Source organism: Pinus tabuliformis, chromosome 3_2 (genome assembly GCF_031772625.1).
Source record: "Pinus tabuliformis cultivar Carrire ecotype Pingquan chromosome 3_2, CPIR1, whole genome shotgun sequence".
Lineage (NCBI taxonomy): Eukaryota > Viridiplantae > Streptophyta > Pinopsida > Pinales > Pinaceae > Pinus > Pinus tabuliformis.
In genome coordinates this window covers 1,276,729,222-1,276,756,873 of record NC_142302.1, presented here as the reverse complement: position 1 = coordinate 1,276,756,873, position 27,652 = coordinate 1,276,729,222, and the positions used below count along the sequence as shown (strand labels likewise).

The 27,652-nt window shown below is 37.4% G+C and overlaps 1 protein-coding gene across 3 annotated transcripts in view; it reads right to left on the bottom strand.

Moving 5' to 3' along the window:
* The window catches only part of LOC149185399 (lysine-specific demethylase JMJ27-like), an 80,537-nt gene that overhangs the window by 29,931 nt on the left and 22,954 nt on the right, over positions 1-27,652 (bottom strand). For 2 of the 3 annotated variants that reach the window (XR_016257379.1, XM_089417921.1), the window contains exons 2-5: positions 7,472-7,801; positions 6,267-6,896; positions 6,099-6,171; positions 5,905-5,990 (exon numbers count right to left, since the gene is read on the bottom strand). Coding sequence is in view for 2 of the 3 variants with exons in the window: in XM_089417921.1 (XP_089274047.1) it covers positions 5,905-5,990; positions 6,099-6,171; positions 6,267-6,896; positions 7,472-7,729 (1,047 nt within the window). In the remaining variant the exon portion in view is untranslated. Of the gene's footprint in view, positions 1-5,613; positions 5,653-5,904; positions 5,991-6,098; positions 6,172-6,266; positions 6,897-7,471; positions 7,802-27,652 lie in introns of all 3 variants that reach the window. The other variant, XM_089417922.1, reaches the window with a different exon arrangement.

The following is a 27,652-nucleotide window of genomic DNA, read 5'->3' as shown; positions in this document are numbered from 1 at the left end:
TAGGTATCAATGGTCTATATAGAGTAGGATCCACCAACTCGGAATCAAAAGCATGAAGCTTCTTCTAGTTAGTGATCATAGGTGTAGACATGGGTTTGCAATCCTGCATGTGAAATCTGCTAAGAATATCCACAATATACTTCCCTTGTCCCAAGAAGAAATGCCCCTCCTCCTGCCACACCTCCAATCCAAGAAAATAATGCATCAAGCCAATATCCTTCATCTCAAACTCTGAAGCAAGATCTCTCTTTGCACCAGTGATGATCAAGTCGTCAACATACAACACCAAAATGAGAGGCTCCTCACCCACCACAGTGAAGTATAGGTTCGGATCAACCTCACTCTTTGTGAAACCCAACTACTGCAAGTATGTATCAATCCTCGAGTACCAAGCTTTAGGAGCTTGCTTTAGGCCATAGAGTGCCTTTTTCAATCTTCATACATGGGACTCCTTCCCATGCACCTCAAAGCCCTGCGGCTGCTCAATATAAACCTCCTCCTGAAGGAAGCCATTGAGAAATGCGATCTTCACATCCATCTGGTGGATCTTCCAACCCATCTCTGTTGCAATCGATATAATGGAGCGAATAGATGTATACTGAGCTACGGGAGCAAAGGTCTCCTCATAGTCAACTCCCTCTACCTGTGAGAACCCTCTCACCACAAATCGGGCCTTAAACTTCTCGATGCTGCCATCTGCAGCATGCTTTATCTTGTAGAGCCATCTAGAAATAACAACTAATTTACCTTCAAGTCTCAGCACTACCTCCCAAACATTGTTCTTCATAATAGAAGAATACTCCTCCATCATGGCCTCTCTCGAGACCTGTTGGCTCGATAACTCCTCATAACTAGAAGACTCGGAGTCAACAATGCTTGTTATCAGTGCCATGTAACTATAGAACCGCTCAGGTCGTTTACTCTCTCTAACCTGTCTCTTTGGCCTAGCAACTGATGTGGCCTCGCGCAAGGTATCTTGAAGCCACTTGGACTTCCTCTTCCCTGAGCATACTTCTCCCACCGGAGTGAAAGAATCCTCATCATCATCAGAAGCCTGAACTCCTGAAGGCCTGCCAACTGACCTCATACCTGAATCTATGCCTATAGATGTTGAAGCACCGTGCGAACTGTCCATTAGTGGACTACCCTGTGAACTGCTCTGTGGACTGCCCTACATGCTGCCCGAGGAACCACCCACCTGACTCTGAGAGCCACTGCTCATTGATGGACCTGACACTATAATCGATGTACCTCTCAATCCCTGACCACTGGATCCCTGTGACTGATTCAGCTGCTCCCGAGGGTCTGGTGACTCTGGATACTCTAACTCCTGTGACTTCTTGAAAGCTATCTCCTCCTCAAACTTCACATCCCCCCTGACAACCACTTTCCTCTACGCAGGAATATAAATCCGATAAGCTTTTGAGATCTGGCTATAACCCACAAAGATGCCCTTGTCTGCAGTGGGCTCCAGCTTGGTCCTATTCTCCTTGGGGACATAGGAATACGTAAGGCACCCAAAGATACGAAAGTGCCCAACATCAGGGTTCTTCCCAAAAAAAGCCTCCTCCGGAGTCATATTCCCGAAGGCACGATGTGGACTCCTGTTCTACAAGTACACAGCAGTGTTGCAAGCCTCAGCCCACAAAAATAAAGGTAACCCCTGAACATGAAGCATGGCTTTGGCATCCCCTGCAATGGATCTGTTCTTCCTCTCTGCAACCCCATTCTGTTGGGGGGTTGTAAGGAACTGTGAACTCTCTCCTAATGCCTGCCTTAGCACAAAAATCAACAAACTCACCAAGGGTATACTCCCTTCCATTGTCCAACCTGAGGACCTTGATATTCGTAACTGTCTGGGTCTCCACAAGAGCTTTCTTGAAACCGCTTAAAGACCTCACTCTTGGTCTTCAAGAGATAAATCCAAGTCTTCCTGGAGTGGTCATCAAAGAATAAAACATAGTACTCATAGCCACTCAAGACATCAGACATCCGACCACTCACATCGGTATGAATCATGTTAAGGATCCAAGTCGCTCTACTGTCACTGCTGGGAAAAGGGGATCTGGCAAACTTCCCCATAGCACATCCTTTGCATACATCAAGGTGATCAGAACTGAAATCTGGCACACCAGTGGTGATCTCCCGCAATGTACTCAAGGCCCCATGATACATGTGCCCCATCCTGCAGTGCCAAATCTCACGCAACTTGAACTGCTAGATCTGTTGTCGGTCCTGTCTCGAGTGCTGCTATTCAATGCCATCAAGCGCTGGAATGAGAACTTGTACACCTTGGCATGGCGCACACCAATCACTCTAGTTGAAGAAGCTGGAGTTCCCCTAGGATATATAAGCACATGCCCTCTCCTGAACAACACATCATACCCTCTGTCCTCAAGTGCTGAGACAGATATCAAGTTCTTCTTCATTCCAAGCACATATGGAACATCTCGCACTTTCAAGGGAGGTTTGGGTCCGCTATCAAATGTCAATGTCCCCACACCGACTGTTATAACAATGTTGTCATCACCAAGTACTACCTCCATATCAGTATCACCCTCTAAAAGCTCTGAGAAGTACTATCTGACCCCTGTCATGTGGCGGGAAGCGCCACTGTCAACATACCAAATGCTAGAAGATGCTCTGCTAGTAGCGGAGAATGCACACTCCCTCTGAACCTGCATGGCAGGTGATCCTGCACTAGTGGTCTCACAAGCTATGAACCCAAACTCCCGATCAAATCTCTTTTAGAAGCTCTCTGTCTCTGCAGAAGCTGCCATGAGTTTGTCTTTCCCTTTCTTGTTCTTCCTCTCCAGACACACAACAGCATAGTGTCCCAACCTTTGACAATTCCAACATTTGACTTTGGAATAGTAATTCTCCTTGTTCTGCTGCTTGCCTTTACCTTTGCCTTTGCCTCCACTGTTGGAACATTGCTTCTTTGCTCTGCCCTTCTTGCCTCTTGCTAAAAATGCCACATTGTGATCCTCCACCTGTTTGGCTGCCCCAAGATGGTTCTTTCTGATCTCATTCTAAATGCAATCATCCCACAACCTCTCCCAATGGGAAGGTTTTCCCGTGCAACAATGTCATCCACAAAATTCTCCCAAGTCTTAGGAAGACCATTCAAGACAATCCTCACCAACTCAACGGGTGCAATGATCTCACTTATGGCTGCCAACTCATCTCTCACTGAAGTGATCTTTGTGAGGTATGTTGTAGCACTATCAGTCTTAGCCATTTTAATGGCCTTCAGTTTATCCTTTTGGACCATTTTTATGTTTTCATTTGAGCTCTGGCAAAGACTGGTCAAGGCTGTCCACATCTCATGTGCATAGGTCTTTCCTCTCACATGAGGAATGGCATGGTCTTTGATTCCTTCCAAAATCAATCTTTTTGCCTTAGCAATCTTTTTGTTAAACTTTGCCAATTGTATAGGGTCAGCAGATACTACTACTGGGTTCCGTGTGGTATTTACCATAACGCCCCAGGCTTTTGCTTCCTCAAAGATGCTCTGGATTCTCTTCTTCCATGCACTGTAGTTGTTCTGCCCATCCAACTTGTCTTCAACTCTCAAACCCAAAGACATGTTTCACTATCCTATCAAACTGAAATTTTCAAATCTGTGGCAAAAGTCTCTGTTTTCTATGTAAAAATCGGCTTGCTGTAATTTTCACTTTGTTGTCCCAAACTGCACTTTTCAGCCAACCAAGCTCTGATACCATGAAGAAATTTCAACCCCTACTCTGGTTATCAGTTTTCCTTATCACTCCTACTCCATGCATTTAGTTTTAAATCCAAGCATGATAAAAAATTCTAAAATCTGGAAATGATAATATTTTATGAAAACACAAATTTAGAGATTTCACAACTGCTGAAATTGTTGAAATAAAACACAGCAAAATTATGACAGCCACACACAGAAAATAACAATGATTTTTGGTCAATGTAACCCTGGAAAACCCCCCTACAACTCTTGGGGAAAACCAGTTTGAGAGATCTTTTTTATTTCTGAAAATGCTTTTACACAGAAATGGAAATACACAGTAAAAATTCCAACCACCACAAATTACAACTTATCTCAATTTTCGTGCTTGAACTCCACCTCGAAAATCGTGCCAATCAGCAAACAGCCAATACAGAAATTTTTACAGCAATAAAACAGCATTAAATGTTGTACGGCTTGCCTCGAAAAATGTGCCCATAGCTTGTACGGACCATACGAATTTCAGTTGTCTCTCTTCTTCGATTTTTGTGCCTTTCTCCTGCTGTACGGTTTTGCCTTACGATGCATGTCAGTAAATGTTGTTGTCCAGATTTGCTGAAATGTCTTCTTGCTGCTCTCCTTCACTTCCTCACTGCTCAGAAATTTTCTCATTGCTCTCTCCTCTTTCTCTCAAATGCTCATGCAAGAATGAATTGATATTTTCCTCTTCTCTTCTCCTTTTATTCCCTAAATGACCTTTTGGGTTACCCTAAGATCTAATGACTAAGATTCATTTAAATCTAGGGATGAGAATAAGTGTGCATTTAATTCTCACTTTCTATTTTTTAACTCACCCACTTAAATAAAGACCCACTTAGCCTTTTATTTCCATAGTCGCTTTTCCACTTTCTAATTCTTCATTGACTTTAATAAAGTCGCCTTTAAATAAAAATGTAACTTTACTACTTATAAAGTCACTTTTAAATTAGAATGTAACTTTACCACTTATAAAGTCACTTTTAAATTAAACTTACTTTACCACTTATAGAGTCACTTTAGGAGAAAAAGTAAAAATAAATTTGGACACTTTTGCCTAGGCCAAAGATCAAAGCCTCAGGGAACCACTTGTCCTCTGATACCCAAATTTTAACATCACTTGTGTTTTTCCTCAATCAACTCACACTAGAAAATCAAGAACTCTTTCAACACATCAGTTAACTGCAACCTAACTCGTCCTAATTTTTAGGGACGAATTCCTAAATTATAGGAACTCGTCCTAATTTTTAAAGAATCTCCTAATTTTTAGGAACTTGAATCATGCACAAGAAGGAACTCGTTCTGGCTCCTACAATTAAGGCACAAATCAAAGAATCTTTTTCTCGCTAATAACTTCAACAGTTGTTCCCAATTCTGAATTGACTCAGAGCCTTTAAAAATTGATCAAGGTTGCACATTGATCAGAACTCTAACTTTCTGCGTTACTGGATTCTGGCAGCAAGAGGGTGGTTTGCTACAATATTAGATGGTTCTATTTCAAAGGAGACATAGGGTTCACGTCTCTTCAATGTGGATTTTTAAGGAGATGTAGCATTGATATCTTTTCACAATGGAGGGTTGACTTTGCTTCATTAGCTAAGGATTGAAAAACGTTTAACCGAACAGACCTGATAACTCACTACCAACAAACCTTTCTGCACAACTATTTCTTTCAATAAAGTTATAAACTATCTTACCATGTAATCATTAAGTTAAAATATGGAACCTGTTCTGTGAATTAAACTCATTAACAAACATCCCTTTTTAAAATTTTAACAGAAGCTCTTGTTAATCTAAACCATCTCATTCATGTTCAATAACACTGCAGAAGTCCTGTTATTCTATGATGAAAAGAGACAGATATTCATTACCACCATTCAAATGTGGATTACCACCTGTTAATTGCCCTCCTGAACAGAACCCGCAAACAAATCATGCCAACAGGCAAAACATAAAACAATCAGATTCACAGTATGTCTGTGTTCACACATGTTCACGTGTGTGTCATTGTGTGTATGTGTATGACATCAAAGCAAGACTGTTCAAATTTCAGACAAACAACCTTATGACTAAGCAGCCATAATTCCAAAAAGGGATAAAAATAACCAACAATATCCAAAGCTATAAATAGCTTACAGCAGAAATACATACTAATATCATACCTTCCGATTTCTAACTTGGTGAGGACATCCAGCTGGAATAAAAACTGCTTCACCAGGATATTGCTCAAATGTCCATGGTTCTATTTCTGCAAGGCACACAAATTGTTTGTACAGAAATAACTTATTTGCAATGAATATGCATCCTAGTATCTACAAAGAAATGAGTGGTATACAAAATATTCATCACAACTTACGGTACTCCTCCTTCAGTTTCTTCTTATGCTTTTCATTCAAGAAAAGTGTCTGATCATGAATGGGATGTACAACCTGAAGCACAAATATTCTGTCAGAATATAACAGAAAAGCAGGCATTCTTAATGAAAACACAATCAATTGATTTTACTAAAAGTACAAATTCTTACAGAATTGACCGGGGCACCACCAATATGCCTAAATTCTTTCCAGTGCTTCCGAAGATAAGCCTGCAACTTTGATACATCCTCTCTGCGGAAGATGTCCCATAAAGCACCCCCATAGGTGATCTCTGAATTATTTTCTCTGCTACCAAAATCCGTTTTCCTTTCTGAATGCTTGGTACTGACTTCTGGAGATTCATCATTTTCATCTTGCCTCTTGGGTAGCCCATCAGACTGGTCCTCCACATTATATAGATCAGGTCCTTCCAAGTCAGCATCTAGATTGCTAATCACTTTAGAGTCACTTTCATCACAATTAATATGTTGTCCCAGGGGAGGAGGCGATGGAGGCCGTTCCAGGGGAGGAGGTGATGGAGATCGTTCCAAGGGAGGAGGCGATCGAGATGTTTCTTCCTTCAGTACTCCATGGGATCCTGAAACACCAACTTCATCTGCTTCTGACTCCACCTTCTCCAGTATCTCATGCTTTTCTTCACTGACCACATTGGCAATCGCATCAGCATCCCCATAAAGTTCTTTCATATCCTGTGCCATGTATGTTTTCTTTTTCTTTTCTATATAAGCTCTTTGCCAACGTGGGAACTTAACTTCAGCTGTATGTGTCAGGACATTTACCTGAAAAACGAATTGAAAAGAAATTATAAATTCCTCACTTGATAGTAGTAGTATGGATGCTACATCCAAAGCGAGAAGCATGTAACTGCAATAACGATCATAGGCTCATCCAAGTATGAAGAATAGATCAAAGCTGAGTAATGCCTACAGTATGATCAGCAAAATTAGGGGCGTAAAGACTCTGAAGACAACTACAACATCTCTTGAACAATAAAATGATTGCTGCAAGTACCACACTTCCCAGGACAAAAATGACATGCAATACTACAAACCAGTTAAAAGGCCTCCAATCTATTAACGTCAATATGAAATAACTTCCATAAAACAATCTCTGTCAAAACCATCACTCTTCCTTGAAACAGATATACAGATATTGGAAAGCACCACCATATTCCCCAAACGAGCCTTCTAATACCGACCTATGAACATGCATCAACAATTTGAAGTAAAAGACAAGAAAACACAGGCATCACATAGAGGACAGAAATAAATCAATGAATGGCAACCTATCAACTTCATCTCACAAAAAGATCTACGACAAATATGAAATTTATTTTTTAGTGATGAGAGTCTACCGCATCAGACATATCACAGTGTAATTTAGTTACTGAATCGCCCCTGCCAAGCTCATCAAGGGTTCCATAAGCAATGTATGTTTTTGGCCCTAGATCAGGCTTCAAGCAGGTATCAGGAAGCTTTGTGGCCAGATTCAACAGACCCCACTTCGGATGAGTATACTCATGAAAGGGCAATGCGTTAATGAACTCAGATCCATGTCGAGGTAGACGCTCTTCAAATAAGTTTGATGGAGGCCAATCCTTCAACTTCAACATCTCAGGCCAGCCACCTTCATGAACACGGCCCTCCAAATATCCTTTAAAAAATTGATGAATGTTGATTTCAACCTGCACAACAAAATGTCAGATTAAAATCAAAGATTATCCTGATTACAAAGAACTATAAAAGAACAAGGAACAGAAAATTATTTTTTTGATATGCATTGGATTGACACACAGACATCCACCATGAATGCTTTGGAACATTAATGAAAGACCACCATGATGTTTTTTCAAATAAGAAAAAAGGTAAGTATAACTATATTTTATTGCATCTAATATAACCTAAATCACCACGAATACTGGAACATGAAACAAGAATAATGAGAACAAAAGATATTGATTCTCAATATAAGCTCAAAATGGCAATGGCAAGTATTCAGAGAGAACCACTGCAAGACATTGACCTTGTGAGTGGTGTTAGAGATCATTTAGTTATAGAAAACTTCAGAAATTTCTTAATTTAAAATGAAACACCATAAACAAATCAATTGAAAGTTTCTCTATGATAAATACTGAAACATGAAACAAGACTAATGAGAACAAAAACCTTGATTCTCAACATAAACTCAAAATGGCAATGGCAATGGCAAGTATTTAGAGAGAACTCCACTTCAAGACATTGACCTTCTGAATGATGTTAAAGAACATTTAGTTATAAAAAGCTTCAATATTTCTTAATTTAATGAAGGATGAAACCCCATAAACAAATCAATTGAAAGTTTCTCTATCACAAGTTCAGTAGGCATAAAACATATTGTCATTTGACTTTACAAAACCTTATTGTTTGTTGTACATGCAAATAAGCAATCACATGCTGAGTGGGGCAATAACGTCATACTCATGGACATTCCACTTTATAAATATCAATGTTCCACCAAGTTTCTGGGATGGGGGGGCACGAGAACAGGGAGATGCATAGGGGGGAATGTGTCGGAGAACACCCAAACTTCAGGGAAATTCGAGGGGGCAGGGCGGACATCGCTGTGTGTGTGTGTGTGTGTGCATGTGTGTGTTCTTGTCAATTCTGATTATCTCGGGTGGTTGGGCAGAATGGTTGTTATCTCACCCACCCAGGTTCAATTCCCTGCTAGTGACATGATGACGAGAAAATATTGTTGCAATGGCTACGTGCCTATGAATATTGTTGTATTCAAATTCAATAATAAAATACATTGATTCATACATCATAAATCATTCAATGAAATAGAAATAGTAAAATATTGTACACATTGATTTAAATTCATCATTCATCATTCTAGAATTTACATACATTATTCTAGAATCTCATTAATACTAAGCAAAATAGTAGATATTGAAGTTTGAGCACTGGTATAGTAGTAAATTGAAATTGCTCAAACTCAAAATTAGTAAAGAGTGATGGGTCAAAGACTCAGTCTAAGGTCATTAGTATCTAGAGTCAAGACTCAAAAGTTAAAACTAAAAGTGGATAATGGACAACGAACCAATGTTATCAAAACCAAACAGGTCATCAAACCATTCACCCCCCACAAGCACCCGTTTTGGGGAAAGTTGTCCCCCCCATCGAGGAAACATTTCCCCCTTTGTTTTCCCAAAAAGGAGACATGGACAATGTTTCCCTAGGCGTCCCCCCTCTTACTTTAATTCAACCATATCTCAATTTCACTCACATTTTTTCAGTATATGATTTTTTTGGTTATGATTAAAAGGTGTTCCTCAAATCCATCCACTCCAGGAATGGATCCACCCCTGGGAGGCACCCTAGAACCTCCAGGGGACAGCCCAATATGCCCACAAGACAGCAGACTTTGACAAGCTTCTCTCAGTTTTCTTCTCTCGACCTCGGATGTTAGGAGTAGGAACTGGACAGGAGACTCCTTTCTTCTCCTTCTTCTTCTTCTCCTTCTCTGCTTCATCGCAGTGCTTTGTTTCGAAGCCGAGAGCTTCTAGCTTCTACATTTACATTTACTTAGATTATAGATGTATTCTCTGCTTTTTAAAAGAAATGTTAAAGGGGACCGTTTGGTCCACCGGCTAGGCATGATGTAATCATTGTAACCGACAGTCCCGTTGACCTATTATGGTCATTTGTTGGACATTAATAAAATTATCTTATCACCTAGAATGTCAACAACCTAGAAGCACTTGCTAAGCTGTTGCATAGAATACTTGCAAGACACGTGGTCTCCTTGTCAGTCGTTTCCTTATTAATAGCAGAGAGATTCAGAAATTCCTTATTAAAATCTGCATGTTGTTGATCAGGTGTTTCCATTAACTGTTTAATCATTTCACGAATCTTCATATCTATTTCTGACAATTGTTTTTGTGTGTCATTTTGATATTCAACTAAAGTAAAAGTGTTGTAACATTTTGTGCAGACGACATTTTGATTTCTAAGTAACTCTGGACAATTAGGATATCCCTCTGAACAAAAGGGACATTTTGACAAAAAATCCAGTTTCCTTATCGAAAGCATCTTTTCTTTTTCTTGATTTCTTTGTTGGATTGTTTCACCGCTCTTTTCTTTCCTTTTTTTTAATCTATTTATTTCTTATTTCTTTTTCTTTTTTTCTTTATTTTATATATATATATATATAATTTAATTTAAAAAACTTTCTTACTTATAAAAAGTCACGTCTTTCATGTAAGAAAGGTCACACCTTTCTTCTTAACTCGATGCTACTCTTCAATTCCTTAAATGTTTGATCACAGATAGTGTACGACTCTTTCTACGACGGTTGGTGCAGAATTTCAATGGTACGACTGGCAGTTAACAGTAACTTTCTCCACAGTGATGGCGGATGTCGGATATCTGATTATACCGACAGCGTGCTTAGGATGCGACAGTTGATTGGTTGATACAAATTGTGCAGTGCTAGGGGGTGGAACTTGGAAGCAGTTGCTTGCAGGGTGAATGGGATTGGCGCAGATAGTTTGAAGTTTTGAACAGAATGGTAATGGCTGACAGAATAGAAGTGGAATCGCTGGCTAGCCGTGGCTGACCGCACAGAGGTGACGGTGCATAGGTGGCGGCTATACAAATGACACTACTTGGATGAAAAAGATGCAGTTAGTCAGCATCCACTGGTTGTTGTTTGCAAACGGGTGTACTGGCGGCATCATTTATGCAACGGTGGCAACTATGGTAGCGAATGATGGCAGTACATCTGCAACAATTGGAAAGTGATGTGGTGGTGGCTAGAACAAGCGGCCAAGGTCTGCAGCTAACCCTCGACTATGATCTCTCGTGATTACGAGGCTGCGTGCGAGGGCTAGGCAGCCACGGCTCGTTCGGCAGTCATGGACAACATTTCGACAGCGAGGCTTTTGGCGGTTTTCTTCGACAAAGTCGTGGCGAGGCTTTGGTTATATATATATATATATTCTGGCCAAAGGCCAGAATGATGAATTCCATAGAATGCAGAAGCTCCAACTATGTAGCAAAACGCTTTGATCACAACGGAAACAAAGTTGACAGAGAGGTGATAGCCAAATGCTGCAATCAGAGAACGTGGCTCTAATACCAATGTAACGAACAAAGTTCGTATACACAGCAAAGAGATTTAGAATATCTTAAATATAAAAGTATCCATCATAGGATAATAAATATATATAAAAATGTTTGAATACAAAAGAGATATGACGATTGTCTGTTACAAATCAGGTCCCGCTTATATAACTAGGCAGTTGCCCCTTCATGAATGGTCATGTCCTTAGAGACATGCCTCTTCATAAACTAATTATTAATAAATTAACTATTACTATGATTATTTATTTATTTGTATTATTTTTATATAAATTATATTCATAAGTGTCTCCAAGGCACAAATGGCATCCCTCATTTATGTGACCAGTAACCTATAGATATCCCCAGATCTCACAGAATTTCCTAGCCATTTTAATGGCAGTAAGTACCTGTTACCACTCCATTTAGCAGATTGTGGAAGATCGTACAATTCACTATGGCAGGCGCACATAGGGTAAAGGCCCATTGTCACCTCAACTCCTACCACAAGACCAAGGGAGGTTTCCCATAATACAACTTCAACCAACCCACTATAAGACCAATGCCTTTCATGGGGTTTGATGTTTGAAGGGATGAATTTTGTATTTGTTGTCCTGGTTTACCCTGTGGCTGATGTCAGCGGTTCGTTGTCCTCTTTGCTTAATATATTAGTCTCCAACTCAAGATTAGCTAAACCAGCACTCAAGTACACCAAAACTCAATAGAATTTAACATGTAAATAATAGAAATTAGTGTACTAAAAATATGTTAAACAGAAAAGGTGTCTATTCTATAAATGGATATTTAGTTAGACAAACTCCTGAACAAAAATGTTTGCTGTCCTATTTTAGCAGTTATGTAAATTTGCAAATAAAAATTCTAACAGCAAATTAAGACTCGAAAAATTCATTAGAAATAGCGTATGAGTAATGGATTTTGGTCTATTTAAAATATCCTAACCCAAAATGTAAAAATTTCTGAGTTTTAATGGTTGGTTAAGAGGGATTCTGTGTAAAGTTGTTCGCTGCCCTATTTTGATAGGCCTGTAATTTCTGTAAAAAATGTAGAAATCAGCAAACAGGATCTGGTTGGTTAAGAGGGATTCTATGTAAAGTTGTTCGCTGCCCTATTTTGATAGGCCTGTAATTTCTGTAAAAAATGTAGAAATCAGCAAACAGGATCCTTGGAAAGTCACCCAAAAGTGTTGAAACACTCCCAAATGTCAAATCTAAGGGTAGAAAGTTGAAAGACTAAATTTCAGCCAGTTAAGGCCAACTTTAAGCCTTGGATCAACTCTCAGATTAAATTTCTAGCTAGCTGAAAATTATTTTTTGACGTCCTGGGGTCAAATCCCCTTGAATAAATAACCCATAAAATTATTTCAACTATTACAAATGAATTTCAGGACTGAATTAACTTGAAATTTAGCTTCAGATGCAAGAAATAAACAATATAGGGTATTCTGAGCTGAAACAAGGCATAAATACAGACTTGGTGTATCAAACCTTGTAGAGTGCCTCTTTGAGTGAAATCTGCAATCTAAAAATTCGGAACCACAAACTATACTTGCCAATTGCCACACATAAAACTAGGCATATTGGTGTAAAACATGCAAAATAACTCGAGGAAACCAAATATACTTATCTTTTTGGTTACGAACTAAGTTTATGCACTTTTACTCCAAGGGTTTACTAACTAAACATATGAAAATTATAACAAGCCAGTAAAATAAAACAAAAAATAAAATGCGGAAAAAAGAAAAAGAGTTTTTGAGAATTTTATTTATAAAATGGCTAAAAGATATGAGACTTTATCTTTGCTCTAAAGCTTATCAATCTGCTGGATTGCGATCACAATTGTCCTCAAGTCAACTCCACCTTCACAACTAGGGATGAGTGAGGATTTGGGGGTGAAACTACCCCACTAACATTAGTGTCGAATAACCTGCAAGAAAACTTTTATTCGACTAGAAGGATCTACTCCTTCGATATGCTCTGATTGCTACAAAAATAGTTGTCACCAATATCCCACAAGTTCGGTTGTAGATTCCCCCTACAAGGGATTGTCTAACACTTTAAAATGTGTCTTCTTGGTGAGAGCTAAGGTGAGAGAAGTACCCCTTCCACCTGACAGTAATTGCATCGTAAGGAAAAAAGAGTTAAATATTTTTTTAACTCTTTTTTATTACGATTGCAATTTTTTATTTTATTAACTCTCTTTTTTCTTACGATTGCATCGTAATAAAAAAAAAAAAAAATTCGTTTTCTTTTTTTCTTTTTTTCGTTTTCTTTCTTTTTTACTTTTACTTTTCCCTACGGAAATACGTAGGTGCGTCTTTTTTTCTTTTTTCTTTATTTCGTTTTGCTTTATTTCTTTTTGCTTCATTTTTTTTAACTCCTTTTTTTGCCTTTTTAACTCCCTTTTTTTCATTTTAGGCCCCCTTTTTTCGCCTTTTTTCATTTTTTTTTTCATTTTTTCTTTTCTTTTTTCTTTTTCTTACTAGAACCTTCCTACTAAGACGTGAACTTTGGGGTGACAATTTTGTGTTACTTAAGCTTGTACCTGCAAGATAGTTTATTAGGCACACAAATTAAAGGCTAAAACTGAGAAAAGAGAGCATAGAAAAATCAATTCAATAAACATGAGAGTATTTTTCTAATTAGTTTCTTTATTGCATAGAGAAAATGATCTCACTGTCAACAACCTCTAATGGGAGGAGGAGCTAGCAATTTATAAGTTTCATTGCTAACGGTTAGTTTTCCTCCTCCACTAAAATAATAATATGACTTGTCATCCACAATTAATTTGGATACTAATTCTACTCAAGAAAAAAATAATATTTAATTACATTGAGTTTGCCCACGTAATGGGTCTAATTTCCTCATCACTACCAAAGTAGTCCACAATTACACAAGGAAATTGTCCGGAAGTCAAAACCATGAAGAATAGTGTTGATTTTTCTTGGGAAAGGGAGTGATCATCCTTGGGAATTCACTCCATTAGTTGAAGACTAATTACATGACTTTAAACAGCTACTTTTCTTATCCTTATCTTAATCTTCTTGGACATAGTAACCCCTAACAGCTATATTGACCTTTCCAACGACTATTTTTCAAGTGACTTGACTTTTCCATGCATTAATGAGTGTATTTTGAATTTTCAACTACCTCAAGGTCTCTAACTTGTTGGAATCACGATTGTCATTAAACCAAAACCCACAAGTGTTAGCCCCTGCCATAATCGCCAGGGTTAGGATCCACGAGAGGCGGTTAGTCCATGTCACGAAACACACGGGGAGCACTGAAACCAATGTCCAACAATCTCCCCCCAGTGCGAGCCGGGTGAGTTTCAAACTCAAGACCTATTTCTCTAATACCACTTGTTGGAATCACGATTGTCATCAGACCAAAACCCGCAGGGGTTAGTCTCTGCTACAATCACGAGAGTTAGGATCCACGAGAGGCGGTTAGTCCATGTCACGAAACACATGGGGAGCACTAAAACCAATGTCAACCATAATGTCCTTGGGAATTTGGAAAAATCAAGACATGGATTTTGTTCCTCTCATTTTGTAGACCAATTTTGACATATTATATGTTGAATTCTAACAAAATTTGCCCCTGTTATTATTGAGAAACCTAGGGGAAGCTCAATTAGATGACCTCTTACTTTGATAACTGCTTGTGATGCCTTTTTACTTAACTTGATTAGCTCCATCTTCAATTGATTATTATTGTGTTTTCTATCATCAAACAGTTACCAAACAATAAAGATCAATGAGACAATAGGACACAGAATACAAGTTGTAAGCGAAGGCCAAAACCTCTCCTCTTGAGAGGAAAACCCACAAGAATTCTTCTCTTCTTATATAACTTCAAATGATGAATTCCAAGACCTAAAGCCCTTGTCAAAGAAAAATCCAAGACCGAGTAAAACTTTTCCTTTTTGATGAACTTTTCCAGCTACCTTGACCTAACATCTTCTAGCAATTTTGACCCAGCAACTTCCAACAACTTTGACCTTACAGCAACTTCGAACTTCCAACAATTTCTCGCAACTTCAGCGGTTTTTTTTGCAATTTCGACTTTGTTGTAGTAAAGTTGCCCTGATCTTCGCACGTGTGTAGAGAAGATATAGAAAAAACCCAAAAAAAATTGTCCTCCTTCCTTCTATCCGTCTTCACTTGCCTTTCTTCTGCCTCTTCTTCGCTTGGATGATGAGTGAGTTTCCATAGAAGATCGAGTTCTCTCTTATATATAGGCTTCTTAAGAGGTCGAATTATTGTCCATGAGGCCGACATGGTCCTTCTTGTAGGCCAACATGTTTGACAAGGTCTTGGAGGGTCTTTATGACTTTTTTGACTTTACAAAAAAATTCTTTACAAGATACAACATGCCCAAAGGGGTCTTACATGTATGACAATAACTCTTTTGACTTCATAATTCTATCACAAACCTAGAAGCACTCAATGGGTGCTTGATCTACAAATAAATTTATCTTGAGCATGAAACCCATGCATCAAGAATGACAATAATAAATTTATTTTCTCTTTGATATCGAATATATAAAATTATGATTACAATAAACATTATGAAGACCAAACCTATTTACACATTTCAACAATTATGCCATGTGGAAACACTGCTCTGCCACATCTTCACACCCAAGTGGATGATATCTAATGCACTTGAGGATAAAAACATTACGAGGCATGTTTTATGTTCGTCTCGGCGAGTAGACCACTTTTAACGTAATGCATGTGAAAATTTTCCCAATGCTCCCCTTATTCTGCCATGGAAAACCTATAACACTGTTATTTGACCAGCGTTGACCAGCCATATCTTGAGAATGCCTTCACCAAATGGAAAAATTTCATGTGGCATGTCATCCTCTCACTGAGCTCTGCAATCTGGGACCCTGTTGACTTTTTGACTTCCAAGACCACTTTGCCTTGGAAAATATGAACTACCTTGGGAAGTGTGAAAATGTCACTAACTATGAGATTGTTATATCTAAGAAAACATACAAGGGATACAACACCAAAGCCAAGGCCACGTATAAACTCAATAGGCTCATAACCATGCAAAAAGACAAAGGTGCACCCGACATGGGCGAGACTGGCCCCTATAATGGTGATCACCCCTACATTGCAAGGCTCCCACAAAACCATGAGTCCACATATAAGCTTACCTCAGGCCCTCCAATCCTATTAGCGATGAAAAAAACCTGCTGCAAACTCAAAGGGGCAAGGCATGGTCTAACCAAAGCAAGACTGACTAACATGACACGGGGTTAAGGATGCCTACAAGGCCTCGCGTGGTTGGTTGTTACATGGATTTTGACTTGTGAGCTTGGGCTTACAATGGTGCTTAAGAATGCTACAATGAATCTATAGGTACCCCTGCTAAAAGAGGGGTGATAGTACCCAAGATACTAGTAAAAATCAAGGCATGTGATTGATCCCCACCCAACAAGATACACTTTAGTTTGTCCATCAAAACAAACAAGAAGGCAAGGTTCACATTAACCCATTGTTCAAATTGGCACATAAACTCCTAGCTACCTATCCAATCAACTTGTCCTTGCAACCTATATTTTTCACACACTATTATATAGAGTCCAACACTTCTTCATGTAGTTTGTCCTTTGGATTGAATTCTCCTTTGCACACATTGTACATTTACGGTATTCTAGTCGCCCTTCCTCGGACTTTGAAGTATTTGTCTTGTACAATCTATTGGTTCTCACAAAATGATGTCCAAAGAAAGATGAAATACACAATGATCCTTATCTAGGAGGTGTTAATTTTACACAATGGTCTATGCTGATATAATCACTTTTAAATCAATTTCTTCAATTCCAATCACCCCAACAACAATAGAGCAATTATAGATAGAACAGTAAATAATAAATGCACAATAGAAGATAGCCAAGCACAATGAGACACAGAAATTTGGCCAAAGACCAGGGAAAAACTCCACAAGAGGGAAAACCCTTTAATCAATTCTTCTTCTTCTATTAGTCAACCAATGTTCAGCAAGAGATACATAGTACATCCATCAACCACTCAAGGTCAAAGCCTTGACTTGCCAAATCAACCAATACAATACAAGTCAACAATACGATAAAGTCAAATTTGGTCGAAGGTAACAGTCTGCAAAATTTTGGCCCTGTGAAAGTACAGTCAACAATAGTCAACGGTTTTCCCTAACCAGTGAAAGTCAACAGTTTAGTTGCTCATAAAAGTTCAGCCAAACCAGCAATGAACTCAGCCTCCCTTGCTCGGTCAAACCTACTCAAAACAATCTAGAAATTCTGCCTCCAATTCAGTCAACTTCCATAGTCAACTTGCGGTCAAACCTTCGCTCAAATGGTTGAACCAAGTCAAAGCATGCTTAGAAGTTCAATCAAATCTCCCTAAATTCATCGTCCCAAAACAAATCAAAAATTTGGTCAAACCAAGTCAAATAAGCCCAAGTCAAACTGAGTCAATGTTGGTCAACACAGTCCCAAAATAGAAATCCTTCACCTCCTTCACATGTGTGAAGTCAACCTGCAATTTTAGAGTAAAAACCACTTGATGATGTACGAACCACTTGATGTGATGGGATGGTCTCCAAGTGAGGTCAACGATGGTCTATTTTTATGAGATTAAGGAGGGCTAATTTCACACATGTGGGGTTGACTTGTCATCTTCATTGTGTCGACTTGTCAAACACAAAGAAGCGATTTTCCTTTGACCATTTTGAAAATTCCTTTGAAGAAGAAAGGTTCCTCCATGGGTTTGTTGGGCTTCCCCTTGGGGAAATTCATCCTATAGCTGCCAATTTTCAACAGAACGATGCATATTCCAAGTACATTCTTTCATAAAGTGGAACTCATCCATTGCCACGTTCCTTGTATTTTACTACCTCTTGACATTCGTTTGAGACGAGATTCATTTAATCTGCTAAGCTCATAAACACTAAAACTGCTTATTTGAAAAATTCAAAGATCTCCAAATTTGTGGCCATCATCCCCAACAAATTGATTATAATGTTTGTTATGAACATGAATATGGAATAACACAAATAATAAATAATAACTATGAAAGGGCATGTCCAAAAAAAGATGACTCCTTAAAAAAAGTCACTTTTGCCTCATATTTATATGGGGCCCATCATTGTATTCAATCATATCACTTGTACATTCAAACATTTATATGAAATATTATCTGTGCTATGATGGATATCGTCATATTCCAAACATTCTAAATATGATTGTGTGATAACGAACTTTTTTTCGTATCATTTGGTATCAAAGCCAGACTAATCCGGCCATATACGCTTTTTAGCCAGTCAATAAAAAAAAATTTGGAATTTATCCCTATTCTTCAGGTCCTTAACCACATTAAAAGGAATTATTCCAAAAATCTTTAAGACTACACATAAGAAAAATAAGAGTAAACAAGATAATCTTGTTTCCTCGTTAATTACCATTGGTGATTTATAAGCTCATGATTTTAGCAACCAATGGTATTTTCTAGGTAAAGAAAAACAAAAGAAATACAAACATCTCTTTACATGAATGGTAGTTTTACTTTATCTTTTTATGTGGAGGAAATTAACCAAGGAGTTGAAATTGCGTAAGCGAACATATATTTTATATTATATCCCAAAGAAGTGAAGGAAATTGTATATATATATATATATATATATATATATATATATATATATATATATCTTTGATTACCCTTTTTATAACATCAATATATATATATATATATATATATATATATATATATATATATATCTTTGATTACCCTTTTTATAACATCAATATATATATATATATATATATATATAGAAGGAGTAAGAAAGTTATAATTGTACAAGGTAAGAAGTGAGGGTATAATCTTTTTGGCAATTGCCGCCATAAGTTGTGAAGTGAAATATCTATGAAGAGGAAGTGAATTATCTAAGAAGAGATTTGCACAAGGTTCCTACATAAACATTCCAAGGACACATGATTCATTTCCAATCCAAGTGTTTTTCTTAAGGGAATCGAAGGACTATGCCGTGAGAGTTGTGTCGAGCATTCAAGGAACTTGACGCTTAAAAAGGGAGACGTTAAGTTTAACTTAAAAGGCATATTGAAGAAGCAAGTCATTCACACTTTTTACATTCACTCATTATGAAAGAGTACATAAGCTTCATAATCAAAGCATTGTTTGACATAGATTATAGAGCAAAGGGAGATTTCCTAAAACTTTTAGCAAAGTTGTTTTTGCACTATTTAAATTCAAAGGAACAATTGTAGGAAGGGATGTTTTTCTCTAAAACTTTTAGCAAAGTTGTTTTTGCAACATTTAATATAATTGAAGCAATAGATAGGGATGAAAAACAATATGACATAAGCAATTTACAATTGAATATTGGGGACTATACTTTTGTCTCGCAATTCACCATTAAATCTTTATTTTGTGATGATAGTGACATTATTTTGGGTTCACCTTGGATGGAATCACTAGGGTCCTTTATCTTAAATACAAATAAAGAAAAAAAAAAAAAAAAAAAATATATATATATATATATATATATATAGAAAAGAAAAAAGAACAAATAAACAACAACAAATAAAGAAACAAAGACAAACAAACAAAAAAATCGACGTTACCCGATAAGAAGAAGAAGATGACACTCCAAGACATTACAATGAAGTCAAAATCGATAATATCTTCATTAGAAGACTTTACAGATATCTCGAATGTGATACTTTAGGAAAATCAAAAGTTAACATCAAGGATGCAAAAAGAATTTGAGAAGGTTATTTCAAATAAAAATGAACAAATTTGTCGCTTAAAATATCACAGTAAAAAATTACTTGCACACGTCAAAAAGTCCAAGGAAATGAGGAAGTCATTAGAAACTAGAATAGAACAACTTATCCAAACAAAAGCATCAAAGTCTTTAGGTAAAAATGTCCTAGTTCAGGAGAAGGGAACAAATACATATCCCATTAATCTTACAACTCAAAAAGATGCAAATCCAATTGAAGTAAATACATACTTAGATATATTCAGTGTGACCTATAGAAATTTTTGAGGGTACCTACTAATAAAAGCTCAACAATTAATGATGCAACATTAATGCATAGAGAAAATAAAACTCCAACATCAAAGCAACAAAACACCACTAAGATGCATTATTGACATCCTAATCACAAGAACGGGTAAATTAATTAGTGAAGGCATCAGCATCAATCATAAAGAAAATAACATATCTTCTGAAGAATAGTGATACCAACATTCTCAAGTCTTACGATAACAATTCATCTTGGGAAGCCTATAACCGCGACGTGCCACAAAGGATCAAATTAGGTTGGTCAACTCATGTTACAATTCGACAATTCTACTCAGCAATTCAAAGTTTGCATCATCTAGCATCACCAAACATGATAACATCAAGATCATGCAAAGATATTACAAGCAAACGTACAAATATAAAATCCTTTTCATCCATATGCTTTGAGGACAAAGCATTTCTAAAGGGGAAGACAACGTTATGAACATGAATATGGAAAAATTCAAATAATAAATAATATAATTAATAATTATGAAAGGGCATGTCTCCAAAAGACATGACTCCTTACAAAAGGGCACTCCCGCCTAATATATGAGGCCTTGTTACCCACCAAAATGGTAAATCCCATAGGAGAAAAATTGTTCTCCTAGATTGGACAGTCAACCAGCTAGAAGCCCCTGCTAGCCACAGTTTAACAATCATGTGATGTGTGATTCAGTCATTTGCAACAGCCATGTGCCTCTTACCATATGGCATTTACACTTGGATGAAGGTGGGCAACTATTAAAAAGGTACTTTGATCATTTTTCACTCAAGTGATTTGGAAGATTGACCGATCTTGATTGTAATTTTGTTCTCTCACCTTACTTGGGGATTAATCTATAGCCCTAGTCTAGTGGGATCTCCCTTTAGGCCCCTTTGGGATATAGGAGGAGTACCGCTTGGACAACCATGATTGAGATAACGTGTTCAATATCCCCTATACCATACTTATCATTTTCCATGACACATTACAAGCCCCATATCTCACCTCCATTCTTAGAGTTCAACTTGTCATTGGTTCTTTGGGATTTGGCACTCGTATGTTCACATACCTTGAGTAGAGCCAAAAAACTTTGCCCTCGACGTTGATGCAACTAAAAGAAAAGAAAGAGCACATCATGGCCATAATGGAACAAAAGAAAGAAAATCAAAATGTAAAATATGATCGAGACATAAAGATTAGCATGCAGGCAAAAAGCCTATGCATGAACTCTACCATCCTCATATGGCCATCACCCAATTCCTAAGCACATGATGCTCCATTACATCAAAAAGCAACCCTTGCATGTCTCAACCCTAATGAGAGATAAATTGGCTCATCTTAAGGGGTAATAAAACTACTACATCATAAAAAGCAAGCTCTAACCCTTGATCTATATGAGGCACTACAAGGAATTAATCGAGAAGAAGTAAAAGGCACACGAGAGGGGTGAAAAAACCAGGCCAAACAAGTAACTCGTGCATCCACGAATGCTTCCTCCTTATATCCATACACTCAGGATGTGGACAACCCATCATATGGTCCCTTTAAACATGGAACTTGGCCATGAAGCCTTCCCCCTTCATTACCACAATATTTTCACTAACACCTATTGACTGAGGGGTTCACCTTGGAACTGTCATTTCCCCTTGTGGGTTGGAAGCACCTAATAGGGTTGGCTATTAGTCACCTCTACCAAGGTAGGGAACACCTTTACAAAACTTGATCTAGTTAGATTTTGAAAGGTGATCCTTGTTTGAAGTATTAACATCCCCTTAACATTCATGTTTTGTCCACTTACATGCATGTATGCCTTGTCTCTAATGGATGGTTGCTTTCACTTGAGTTCATGTTGTTTTTGTCAAGTGGTCCACAACAGCCCGAACCTTAAGGCAACCCACTCCACAGACCCAAGTCTTCCAAAGAAGTACATGGCCTTAGCAAGTGCAGCATTGAGAAACTACAAGCTCCTGACAACATGAGCAAATCTTACACATACCAGAGTACCTACAAGACCCAGGACATTGGTCAACTTCAACCTAGCTTCGAGGATTTTTCGTGATGACACCATTGGACCCAGTGTGCCACTAGGCTGGCCTTGACACAACCTGATGGGCAAGAACTGATTTTGAGCACAGACGAAGATGGTCTCCCATTGAGAGGTTAGGGAAGGCTTGTTCCACCAAATGAATACCAATCGCTGGAGAGGAGGTGCTTTGTTTGAATGTTGGAGACCCATGGAGACCGCTTGATGGTACCCCAATTGCACTTTAGACCCCAAAGAAGGATTTGAGGACTATCCCTCAAATTTTGGATCATCTAGGCAACATCACACATTTTAGCACCTCAACACACCCTGACATGGCATTTGGATCCCTAATTGGGCATTACATCAACATTTAGAGAGGCTACAGCTAACACGTGTGGGAAAATTATGGTTTATTTTGTCATTACTTAGAGGATACTCTCATTTCATTTAGATCATCACTTTTGGATCAATTCGACCCTCTTAGAGATTTCGACCTAGTTTAAATTTGTCTTATATATTGTGGAGATGTGATCTATTTTGTAATTTTGCTTATGGAGCTATTCTTTTGTTTTGGAGATGTCACTTTGGAGAAATAAAGAATTGGTTCATACACTTATCTTGTAAGTTCTCTTTGCAATGGAATTTATTTTATGGCTATTGCATGGAATGGTGATTGTCTAGGGTTTCTATGTGCTAGTTATTATTGAAAGTTTTTCTATGGAATCTTAGCAATGGTATTGTATGCATTACCCTTGTAGAATTTGTGTGACAATCCCATGAGTGAATCTTTAGACTAGCTCTCTTCATTGACCATGCTCCCTCATAAAATGATAGCTAGGGTTTGAAACTAAAGTTTCATATTCGCTTACTCCTTCCTAGGGTTTAGTATTTTTTCCTACGTAAACCTCCCTTAGACTGCGTCACCCAAGGTCAAGGCAATGGCCTTATTCACATTGTTGATCACACCAAAAACTATCTTTAAATCACATTTTTCTTCCCCAAATCTCATTTTCGGCTTCTTAAGGAAAGCCACTAGCTAGGGTTAGGGATTTATTTCAACTAGGGTTCACTACACTGCCTTGTGGAGGGATTCAACACTTGGTTGTGAGGTCATTACCTCAAAATCAACATATTCTTGTGGCTAATTTCCCCATTTCAGGCCCAACATCATTTCCCCTAGGTAAATTTTTCCCTAATATTGTCGTAGGCTTCAACTTGGGCCTTGATAAAGGCTTGTTGTGCCATAAATTGACTACATTTGTCTATTTCAAGCCCTTTATTGGCCCTTGTGATCCTCAAATAAGCCTATTTACCTTGCGTATTCTAAAACCCTAAGTCACTTTATATCCTTATTAGGCCTCTTAGAGAATGTGCATTCCCTTATTTGTGTTAGTTGAGCCTTGTTCCTAAGTAGAGCATCTCTCCTTGGCCTATTTCATCACCTCTAACCCTTGGACTTGACACATCCTTTAGGTGACCTAAAACAGTGAAGCCTCCCTTGTGATGCAAACCCACTAAAGAGTTGGAGGTAGTGGTTGTGGTGATAGTGGGCCACACCTCATAAGTGTTGTCACTTGATCTAGCTTTTGCCTTGTAAGCTCACCTCACAAGACCTACTATAATTTCAGACAACGAGCCCATCATAGTATTCAATCATATCACTTGTACATTCAAATATTTATATAAAATATTATTTGTCCTATGATGGATATCCTCATATTCCAGATATTTTAAATATGATTGTATGATAATGAACCTTTGTCTGTATCAATGTTACCTTGATACTAAAAAATAAGATTCCTACGTATTTCTCTAGCCAACTACTTCATGCACCATGTCCATTTATCTCTAACCATGAACTATTTCATGAACTAGTAGAAGAGTGAGGAACATGTTGCTGCAATTAGAAAATTCAACAAAAGTTACCATGTCTCTTCCTCTTCCTCAATTTGTGTATGCTATTGTATTATAACAAATATGAACAAAGAAGTGAAATACACTTTGTCTTCCCTTAGCTATACTAGTTAGACAGATCTTGCCATTGTAGATAAGTTGTCCTGAAGCACTTCATGTTGTTCATATGTTGACATTATCTCTATTTGATAATAATTATGGTTGATTTTCTACTCAAACAATTGTGTTATTGTCTAAGTGGTCTAATATAAGATGCACCATAACGTTAAAAGTGTGTGATGAAATGAACAATTTGTTTTGTGATTTGCTTGTACACTTCATTAAACTACTCTCAATTTCGAACATATTGTTATCAAACATCATTTTGCACATAATTGATAGTGTTTCTTAAAAGCTTTATGGGCAAGATTAGGTCTTATATAGATAAGAAGAATGAAGACAAATTGAACTGCTCAAGGAATAAATTGCCAATCTTAATAGCTAGATTATGAATCTAGACAAAAAAATGACCAACATTACTTGGTTATTGCAAAAACTGCCATCATATCACTACAAGTATTCCTTGAACAACTCCTATGTAAGAAGCCAGTCAACACCCTCCTCCACTATTGAATTTAAGACCTTCTCTCAAAGTGGGGTTCCATTTGACAATCAAATCGATGCACTGGGGCTTAGCGATTTGTTGTAGAAACTTGATACCTATTACAAGGTACAACAATATACCTATGAAGACAAGGTTGCCTTTGCAAAGTAACAAATATGCAAAATGGCTTTACTTTAGTGGAAGAACTTATACATTGCAAATAAACACTTGAGTTGACACAAGCCATGATGTGGGACAAGTTTAAAATTGTTGGCAATGACAAGTTTATCACATCAACTATTGAAAATAAGAACAACAACAATCAAAATACCTAGAAAAGAAGTTGACACGATATTTGGATACTTGGTTAAACATCTAATTCACTGATGGATTGTCACCCAAATTCAAATGGGGCTTGAGATGTTCAACATCCACACTTTGGATGGCACCCATCACAAAGAAAGGTTACCACAAACAATTAGAAGAAGCCAAATAGCTTTACTAATGTTAATGCAAACTCGGAAAGACGACTAAGTAGGACCATGCAACAGAAACAAGAGTCAAAAACAATGAGGAATGGATCTAACCCTGCATCAAACAGAAAGTACCTGGAATGGATCTAACCCCGCATCAAACAAAAAGTACCTTTTTGAAATCATTATAAGTGTAAATGACACTCAAAGTTGGGGTCCTCATCCAAATAAGCGATAGAAGTCCACCCATACAAAGCAAAGAATTATTGATGCTTGACTTTGCAAGTGTGAAAAACTATTCTCAATCAAAATCCAAATTTGATACCAAAACTATTCTTACCACCATAATATTTAATACCAATAGGCAACGAGAAGTTTAATCTCAAAAGTAGGTTAATAAAGGTAGCTTGTCCACAATAACCACTTATGCATCTAGCATAAGTGCATGGCGAAGTTCCTTATCGTTGTAGATTACATTGAGAAAGTATAGTTAAAAAGTGGTACCTTTTAACATGTGTAGTATAATTTCTAGAAAATTCTTACCTCTATGATACAAGCTCGTGACAACACACTAACCAAGAAAATTGGTTGATCAAGGCTAATCCATGCAATTACAAAAAGATCCATTACCCTTAGCATCGCTTTAGCCACATAAGTTCAAACATTACCAAGGACTCAAGATAGTTTGCAGCATTTTGTGCTCCAAAAGGGATAAAAAAGTTCACACATTTGATCAATACCATGACTTAGGATTAAACTTGTGTCGCTAAGAGTTATCAATGCTTGATTCTACAACCAAATATATTTCTCTAATGTTAGTGGTCCATCCCAATTATATGGAGTGTACAAAGTTGTTCACTATCAAAACCTAGATTAATAAGGATCTCCTCATCACAATACTTAATAGTAATACGCAACGAACTTTAACCTCAACAATAGTGTTTAAAGGACACATAGTAGCATCATTGGGATGGCTTAGAAAGAATAAGGATTTGCATATCCAATGTAAGTGCAAAGGGAATATCGTCATCATAAAAATTGGTTTGACAAAGTCAAGTTTGGTGCGTTACCTTTGAATGTATGTGGTGTCAATTTTTTACAATTCTTACCTATATGATCAAGATAAAATCTAGCAAAGGCGTAAGAACTAGCTACGATCAAGATACAATCTAGCAGAGGCACAAGAACTAGTTTGGACTAATTGACTACAATCAAACCTATTTAATGACCTTGTAGAAAGATCCATCCTTAGTAGCATAAATTGCATTGTGTTCTTTTTTGCAATCAAAGGAAGAAGCATTTACATATCCAATCAGCTTCAAAATTCCAACACCTAGAATTATGCATCTACGTAGTCACACAAAGACTCGACCCAACAAGTAAAACCAATTTGATGCCTTGATATGGTACTATGCAATGTTATTTCAAGAACCTCAAGATATTTTGCTTAGTCACAAAATTGAACAAAGTACTTCCTTGCAACAATGAGTTGTTCTACAGCATAAGGCTATATGCATAACTTCATTCACACAAAATAAAAAGATAAGGATGAACATTCAAGAGTTGTTGCATAAAGGACATTTGCCCCAATTCTTCACCGTGGGTTAATGGAATATCAACTTCTTAATACAATCACATTTAAGAACAAGTGGCCATTTTTGCACATAGATGACTCGTTCGATTAACAACATGCAATAAAGTTTTTAAATAAGATCATTTTAGAATCATTTAATCATCAAATATGTATCAAGGTAGAAAATGTCATTTCGTTTTCCTAATGCCCTTGCAACATTAATCAGGATAATAAATGAAGTCTTGAGACAAGATCTCGACTCATTTAATCAAATGATCATGTATATGGAAGATATTGTTGAGTATTAGAAAAACTTGGGAGGAGCACTTGCACCATCTCAAGTGTCAAGTGTTTCTAAGGCTTTTCTCGCAGTGTGGAAAATGTCAGGAAAAAATCGAGATTAAACCCCCAAAACACGATTTTTTTGGCTCGTTGATTAAATCACCCAATTTTTTGCCGATTTTTTCCCAGTGGAAAAAGTTGGGATGAAATAAAAAAATTCAGGAATAAATCGGGACTTTTTTCCAAAAAATCAAGATTTTATGGAAAAAAATCAAGATCTTTTAAAAAATAAATATTTTTGTATTTTTTTAATTTTGCCAACTTTTTTTGTCCTAGGGGAAAAAATTTGCGGACTTTTTCAAAAACCTCCAGACTTTAACGACTTTTTCAATTTTTGGACCCTTGCTGATTTAATCCGGACTTCGACTTTTCCATATTGATCTCAACCAAATATTTACAACATTGCACAAAGAAAAGCTACAAGTCAACCTCAAG